This window comes from Thamnophis sirtalis, unplaced genomic scaffold (genome assembly GCF_051295495.1).
Source record: "Thamnophis sirtalis isolate CommonGarterSnake01/CBP01778 unplaced genomic scaffold, rThaSir2_p1.2 scaffold_12, whole genome shotgun sequence".
Taxonomy (NCBI): Eukaryota; Metazoa; Chordata; class Lepidosauria; order Squamata; family Natricidae; genus Thamnophis; species Thamnophis sirtalis.
The window spans coordinates 59,962,075-59,970,645 of record NW_028261392.1 but is presented as its reverse complement, the minus strand read 5'-3'; the positions used below and the strand labels follow the sequence as shown (position 1 = coordinate 59,970,645).

General features: G+C 43.7%; 1 protein-coding gene and 1 long non-coding RNA gene across 2 annotated transcripts in view; one reads left to right on the top strand and one right to left on the bottom strand.

The window, feature by feature from the left end:
* Positions 1-3,696: 3,696 nt before the first annotated feature.
* The window catches only part of RALGPS2 (Ral GEF with PH domain and SH3 binding motif 2), a 128,627-nt gene continuing 123,752 nt past the window's right edge, over positions 3,697-8,571 (bottom strand). The window contains exon 20 of the mRNA XM_087726827.1: positions 3,697-3,958. Within this exon, the coding sequence (XP_087582953.1) occupies positions 3,875-3,958 (84 nt within the window). The 3' untranslated portion in view covers positions 3,697-3,874. The remainder of the gene's footprint in view (positions 3,959-8,571) is intronic.
* LOC148043371 (uncharacterized) overlaps positions 5,893-8,571 on the top strand; it is a 481,921-nt gene continuing 479,242 nt past the window's right edge. Inside the window, exon 1 of the long non-coding RNA XR_015698237.1 lies at positions 5,893-5,922. This is a non-coding gene — a long non-coding RNA (uncharacterized LOC148043371). The remainder of the gene's footprint in view (positions 5,923-8,571) is intronic.

Genomic DNA, 8,571 nt, shown 5'->3' with positions numbered 1-8,571 from the left:
AATTCTGGGAGTTGAAGTCCACAAGTCTTAAAGCTGTCAAGTTTGAACACCCCTGGGTTTTTTTTCTAAAGGGTTAGGGGTGCAAGGATCTTGTAACTTGACAGCTTTAAGACTTGCACACTTCAATGCCAGAGTTCCTGAGCCAACATGACTGGAGGAGGAATTCTGGGAGTTGAAGTCCACAGGTCTTAAAACTGTCAAGTTTGAACACCCCTGGGTTTTTTTTCTAAAGGGTTAGGGGTACAAGGATCTTGTAACTTGACAGCTTTAAGACTTGCGTGCTTCAAATGCCAGAATTCCTGAGCCAACATGACTGGAGGAGGAATTCTGGGAGTTGAAGTCCACAAGTCTTAAAGCTGTCAAGTTTGAACACCCCTGGGGTTTTTTTTCTAAAGGGTTAGGGGTACAAGGATCTTGTAACTTGACAGCTTTAAGACTTGCGTGCTTCAAATGCCAGAGTTTCTGAGCCAATATTTTGGTTGCTAAGCAAGAACGTTGTTAAGTGATTTTCACCACATTTTACTAGTTGGACACGCCCACCCGGTCACATGGCTGGCAAGCCACTCCCACAAAGCAGGCCACACCTACAGAAGAGGTTCTAAAAAAATTTGAAACCCACCACTGGGTTGTTTCTACGATAGCCGTCGTAGGAACCGTCTTGTAGGAATATCGTATTTTTAATCTTGGCACATGATCCATTTGGAGCAGTGCGATTTAAAAATAAAAAATCAAGAAAACTCCAGCATTCCGTATTTCCCGGCTAGCTACTCCTATATGCTTCATGGGGGGAGGGGGGGAAGCAAAGGCAGAAAAAGTGGCGGCGATTGAAACCACCTCCCACATTCATGAGCCGAGGTGGCGCAGTGGTTAGGGTGCAGTACTGCAGGCCACTTCAGCTGACTGTTATCTGCAGTTCAGCGGTTCTAATCTCACCGGCTCAAGGTTGACTCAGCCTTCCATCCTTCCAAGGTGGGTAAAATGAGGACCCAGATTGTTGTTGGGGGCGATATGCTGACTCTGTAAACCGCTTAGAGAGGGCTGAAAGCCCTATGAAGCAGTATATAAGTCTAACTGCTATTGCTGCTGCTATTCAATTTAAGTCTCCAAAGAAAAGGCTAGGAAGGAAATTTGCTTTGGAAGCCTCACCAGCTTTACTATACTATTGCTATATACCTCACGACCACAATACACCCATCAAAACCTATGAAGCTATTCCCTATTGGAATTACCTGACAGTTCCACTCTCTGTTGGATTGTCGGCTGGGTGGCTGAAGGCGAATCTCACACGGCGGTGGATTTGTCTTTTAGGTACACTAGTACTGATTCTGCTTAACTGCCCCGAGCAATAGAATATATACAGCACGCCTCCTTGAACAAATATTAAGCAATATACGCCAGCGTGTTATCCTGTAAAACCAGGTTGGCAACGTTTTAGGTCAGAGTTCTTCAAACTTCAAACTTGGCAACTTTTAAGACTTGTGGACTTCAACTCCCAGAATCCCAAAGTTGCCAAGATTGGGGGCCCGTTTTGGATTCTAACAGTTTACCTGATCAGGATTCCATATCATGCACAGGTGCAAGCTTTGTTTCAAGTCCTACTGTCCATGGTTCGCTCAACGCAGTTTTCTGGATTATAACAATGTATTAAAACTCGAAGGCTCATTTGACTAAGATATGGCTGGTGGGTTGTGGTTAAAACGGGTTTGTCTTGCAATCATGGTTTTGTCCCACTCTCCAAGTGCCCTACGGCAGATCATTGTTCCCCTTCTTTAAAATTCCTGCTTTGCAGCGTACATCTTCAGAAAGAGAAGAAGACACTCTTCTCTGAAGTAATTCAGTACAGGGCAGGGGTGGGTTCCTGCCAGTTCTAAGCTCTTCTATAGAAGAGGTTCCACAAATCTACAGTGCCGTTTAGAACCGGTTCCAGCTCCTTCCCCCCCACCCTCCGATCAAGATAGCAATAGCAATAGCAGTTAGACTTATATACCGCTTCATAGGGCTTTCAGCCCTCTCTAAGTGGTTTACAGCTCTGCTGGCTGGAGAATTCTGGGAGTTGAAGTCGACAAGTCTTAAAGTTGCCAAGTTTGGGAACCACTGTCCTAGACTTTTCTTTTTTTAAAAAAATAAATAATAATTTGTATCTTACTCTGCAGTTAATGAATTGGAATATTTTTGAAAGGGCGGAGAATTTGAAAAAAAAACAAAAAACCGTCATTCCTCTGCATTAGAACTCAGCACTTAAAATAGAATCACAACGGTAGCTCATGTAACGGTGTGCAAATACATCATGTGAATGGAGTCATCGTTTGGTTAGGCACGGGCTTCCTCTTTCCAGACAAAGGCTGAACTGTTCAAGAGCTCTTAACCAGAATTTGCAGTTTTCAGGGAGCTGAAATTCTTGGCTGGAGGCTTATTTTCTGACGCAGAAGGTGGTTGCAGCAAAACTCTGTTCCCTGCCTGGGACACTGCTGAATAGGGCATTGACTGCCCTTCTCCCCCCCAAAAAGGCAATCTGAGCAGAATCCTCATTGGCATCTTTTTTAACTGCTGAAATTATGAAATGGCGATGCTTTAATTCAATAGTTTGTCTACTCTACTCTTATTTATCTTATTTATCCAGTTAAAAACATTACAGGCCAACTTTAATGGGAATCTCTCTCCTAATTATCCAGCGAGACTTGTTGTTTTTTTTAAACCAGACTGAGTGGCTTCTGATGTTCCCTCCCAAAGATTGTCTAACTGTTCCATCTCTCAGGCTGGGGGGGGAGAAATTATACGCCCCTCAGAGAGGGTTCGCAATTCGGGAGTCCTCCTGGACCCACAGCTGACTCTAGAACACCATCTGTTGGCTGTGACCAGGGGGACCTTTGCCCAGGTCCGCCTGGTGCACCAATTGCGACCCTACCTGGATCGGGAGGCCCTTCAGACAGTCACTCACGCCCTCGTGACCTCAAGACTGGATTATTGTGATGCGCTCTACATGGGGCTGCCCTTGAAGAGTGTTCGAAGACTCCAATTAGTCCAGAATGCAGCCGCGCGAGCGATTGTGGGTGCACCAAGGTACACCCACGTTACACCTATCCTCCGCGAGCTGCACTGGCTACCTATTAGTCTCCGAATCCGCTTCAAGGTGCTGGTCGCTACCTATAAAGCCCTACATGGCATCGGACCTTGGTACCTGAGAGACCGCCTCCTGCCGATTACCTCTCTCAGACCAATTAGATCGCACAGGCTAGGTCTCCTCCGGATTCCATCTGCCAGCCAATGTCGGCTGGTGACTCCCCGGGGGAGAGCCTTCTCTGTTGCAGCTCCGGCCCTCTGGAACGAGCTCCCTGTCGAGATCCGGACCCTTACTACCCTCCCGGCCTTCCGCAAAGCCACCAAGTCCTGGCTGTTCCAGCAGGCTGGGGGGAGCTGAGAAGCATCTACCTCCATGGAAATTGTGAATGTTGGTTTTGTTTTTAATATGTTGTCTTTGTCTCGTTTTCCCCCTTTCCCTTGTCTTTTGTGAGCCGCCCGGAATCCTCCGGGAGTGGGCGGCATACAAGACAAACAAACAAACAAACAAATAAATAAATAAACCAGGAAGCAATAAAGGACAAATTAGTTTGGGAAACATTTTTAATGGCCTTAAGTTATCCTTTCCATCCTTAATGTAAAGCATTTCACAGAAGTAGGGCCATTGATGGGAAAAAAATTTTTTTAACACCAAGATGTTTGCATACATGGAATTTCTCATACCAATTTCAGAGTGAGGCAGATTGATACAGATTAAACTAGCAAAAGTCATCTTTTAATACCAGATACAAGAAAACTTTGAAGTTTTGTGGTCTTTTAAAGGAATTGCAATCCTATTGTTCATTCAGAGGTTTACCTATTTTATTGAAGATCCACTGGCTATGCAAATTTGTAAGGAAGTAATAAGTTTACTTATTGCAGATTGTAATAACAGCATAACCTAAACAGAAAATAAAATAAAAATAATAGTAATCAAAGGAAATGCAACAGGTATAAAGTCAAGTGGGCAAAGAAGCTAACCTGCATTAAAACTAGTGTTACTATTTGGAGCTTAAAAAGTTATTTCTAGTTTTAAAACAAAACTTAACAAAAATAGATTTGACTGATAATAAATGGAAGTACATCTGCAAAAACACTTTGTAGGAGGAGAGCTGTGTTAGTCTATAGTGATTTTAAAAAATCTGGTGGCACGTTTCCAACTAACACGTTTTATCAAAAGAAAAAAGCTTTGATGAGATGCAACTTAGTTCATTAGATGCACAGAATGGCTTTTTGATGAAACGTATTGCAGCTTATAAACACTTATGCCTTTTAATAAAACTATTTATCTGGAAAAGATGCTACCCAATTCCTGATTATCTGCAAGATGATAATTCAGTAGTTCTGCATGCAACTGATGAAAGAAATGTCCTTCTGGGTTCAGCTCCAAGTGGGGAAAAAGACACTGGAGATGACATGGAGGCTGCTTGGAAAGATGGTTTATTGTTGGACAGGATCACATGGCTTGAGCCCTGAATAGAAAAGGTGATCGCATGCTTCAATGTTGGTGGAGAAGAAGAGAAGGGCTGAGGGAGGGGCTTGCTAGGCTTTTTATAACCTGTTCAGTCCCACCTCTCTGTTTCCTATTCCTGTGTAAGAAAGGTATTCTGATTGGTTGTCAGACTCCCATGGGGTATTGCAGGGGCAACTCTCTAGGTTGTGTTTTGAATCCAGGTTTGGTTGAGTTCTCAGATGCCATGTGGTCAGTTGGGGCCAATATTATCATGCTTTCCTGTAGCTGAAGTGGAGAAGCCTTTATTATGTAAAGTGGACTAGCTTGGCCTTCTTAACGGCCCATTGACAAAGTGGGGATGGGCAGGAAGCTACAGGCAGCTATTCTGTCTTTTAAAACAAGTTTCTTCCTTTTCACATCCAGAGAAATATTCTGCCTTTTCAATATTTCCTAGGATATTTCATTTTTCTGGCAGAGGGCTGGGTGATAACTTCCTACACAGCCTCTTAGATTTGTCTATCACCAATGTTTCCCCCCATCCCCAGTCTCACCAGTATGACAATGGCATACTGAATTGTGTCCCCTACTGGTCAGCGCCACCATAACAAAAGTGGTGTTTCATTGAGCATTTACAAAACAGCCCTTCAGGATACATTGAATGCATAGTCTCTAGATGGGGAAAGTGAAAAAGATCCTGATACTTTTTTATGTGTCTTATAATGGTGGCACCAGATTGAGAATGGTGATGACTGTCCTGCAGTGGTGTCTCTATCGGCATTCCATTTGAAGAAACTAAACTAATCTTTTCTCTGCTCCAGGTTTCCCCATGGAAGGTAGTGATATGCAACAAAAGTGTTGGATATGAAGAAAAAAAAAACCTTGGTCCATGGATTCCTACCATAATGCACACAACATAATTTAATAAATTGACATTCATGAACACTTTCCAATTCCATTTAGTATTCATCAATGCAAAATGGTTGAGGTTTATTCGATTTATATGCCGCCCTTCTCCCAAGGACTCAGGGCGGCGTACAACATTAAAAGAAACACATACTACAAAAGTTAAAAAGAAATTAAATAGGATATCCCCAAACCCAATTAAAATTAACAATGACACATTTTTTTAAAAAAGAATTAAAATTAAAATTAACAATAATCAATAATTTGATTTGTTTTGTTCAGGCCAGGCTGGCTTGCTGGAAAAGCCAACTTTTTAGGGCGCGTCGGAAGGACCGGAGGTCGGGGATTATGCGAAGCTCTGGGGGCAGCTCATTCCAGAGGGAAGGCGCTCCCACAGAGAAGGCTCTCCCCCTGGGGGTCGCTAGTCGACACTGTCTGGCCGAAGGCACCCTGAGGAGGCCAACTCTGTGGGATCGCACTGGACGGTGGGAGGCTACCGGTGGCAGTAGGTGGTCTCGCAGGTACCCTGGGCCTAAGCCATGGAGCGCTTTAAAGGTCATAATTAGTACCTTGAATCGCACCCGGAAGACAACCGGCAACCAGCGCAGGCCGCCTAAAAGGGGTGTAACATGGGAGCACCTAGATGCCCCCACGATAACCCGCGCAGCCGCATTCTGGACAAGTTGAAGCCTCCGGGTGCTCTTCAAGGGCAGCCCCATGTAGAGAGTGTTACAGTAGTCCAGGCGAGAAAGGATGAGGGCATGAGTGACTGTGCACAGAGCATCCCGATCCAGGAAGGGGAGCAACTGACGTACCAGGCGAACCTGGTAAAAGGCCCCCCTGGTCACGGCCGTCAGGTGTTCTTTTAAACTAAGCCGCGTATCCAGGAGGACGCCCAGATTGTGGGCCCTCTCTGAGGGGGCTAAAATTTCTCCCCCTATCATCAAAGATGGAACAAGATGCACAAATCGGGATGACGGAAAACACAGCCACTCCGTCTTGGAGGGACTGAGCTTGAGCCTGTTCCTCCCCATCCAGATCCGCACAACCTCCAGGCATCGGGACATCACGTCGAGGGCATCATTTGGGTGGTTTGGGGTAGAGATGAAAAGTTGGGTATCATCAGCATATTGATGGTACCGTACCCCCAAAACCACGGATGATCTCACCTAGTGGTTTCAGAGATTACATGTATCCCACTATATTTTGAAAGGAAGAACTGAAAGATTAATTTTCTTGTTAGAGCTGCACAGTGGTGGGTTTCAACATTTTTTAGAACCTCTTCTGTTAAGTGTGGCCTGCTTTGTGGGAGTGGCTTGCCGGCCATGTGACTGGGTGGGCGTGGCCAACTTGTAAATGTGGTGAAACTCACTTAACAACGCTCTTGCTTAGCAACCAAAACATTGGCTCAGAAACTCTGGCATTGAAGCGTGCAAGTCTTAAAGCTGTCAAGTTACAAGACCCTCGCACCCCTAACCCTTTAGAAAAAAAGCCCCAGGGGTGTTCAAACTTGACAGCTTTAAGACTTGTGGACTTCAACTCCCAGAATTCCTCCTCTGGCTCTTCATCTTGATGATGTGCGGACGGACGGACGGGGGGGGGGGAGCTGGAACCGGTTCTAAACGGCATTGTAGATTTGTGGAACCTCTTCTATAGAAGAGGTTAGAACTGGCAGGAACCCACCCCTGGAGCTGCAGCTTCAGAAGCATCAACTTCTTGCACCCACTAATCTGATTTCTAAAAACATTAAAATTAGCTATACAAAGCAAGAGACTTTCTCTGTATTCCTCTCATCAGTTCTGCTCTGTTCTGTTTTCCTCTAATTGAATGACTTTCTCCTTCAGCTTGATTTCTACTGAAAAGCTGCTTTCACTCATTTCCCCTCCCCTCATTAAAAAAAGACAGACAAAACTGTCCCAGAGATGCATTTTCTATCACAATATATCAGTTCCTCAATAATTTCCATTTGTCCATTCTTCAGTTCCTCAATAATTTCCATTTGTCCATTCTTACTGGAGCATATATTCTGCTAACTCTTTGCAATCATCTGCATTCCTGTAGTTCAGATATACCGGTAGTATTTCTATTCCATCTATAGGTTTTCAGTATCTTAGATTTTGCATTAATCCAATTTGTGTCTCTTCTGTCATTATTTAAAGGATTGTTATGAAACAGAAGATAGTTCCAGGATAGCTTCAGCATAGCCAAACTTTTAAATGTTGATGGGGAAATGGAAACAATCAGCATTTCAGTGAAATGAATCCCTCATGTGAATTTCCTTTGTTAAGTTAAATATGTAAAATCCTATTTTTAGGTATCATAACTAAATAAGTTCTATTTTGCAATAGGCAAACATCCCAAACATAACTCTGACAAATTCCATATCTACCTTTTCTATCCAATTTTCTCCTTGCCTATACTCTAATGAAAGAAATGTCCTTCTGGGTTCGGCTCCAAGTGTGGAAAAAGACACTGGAGACATGGAGGCTGCTTGGAAAGATGGTTTATTGTTGGACAGGATCACATGGCTTGAGTCCTGAACAGAAAAGGGGATCACATGCTTCAATGTTGGTGGAGAAGAAGAGAAGGGCTGAAGGAGGGGCTTGCTAGGCTTTTTATAACCTGTTCAGTCCCACCTCTCTGTTTCCTGTTCCTGTGCAAGAAATGTATTCTGATTGGTTGTCAGACTCCCATGGGGCCATGCAGGGGCAGCTCTCTGGGCTGTGTTTTCAATCCAGGTTTAGTTGAGTTCTCAGATGCCATGTGGTCAGTTTGGGCCAATATTATCATGCTTTCCTGTAGCTGAAGTGGAGAAGTCTTTATTATGTAAAGTGGACTAGCTAGGGGACTAGGGGGATGGGCAGGAAGCTACAGGCAGCTATTCTGTCTTTTAAAACATGTTTCTTTCTTTTCACATCCAGAGAAATATTCTGCCTTTTCAATATTTCCTAGGATATTTCATTTTTCTGGGAGAGGGCTGGGTGATAACCTCCTACAACTCAAAGCAGCAGTAATTAATAATATGGATGATAAAACATTAATAATAAACTCAATACAATTAAAACCCAAAGAAAAGCAAATTAGTTCCATTGGAAAGAAAAAAAATCACCCTCCAACAATTAAAAGTCTGGAGAAAAAGATGAATTTTCATCATTTCC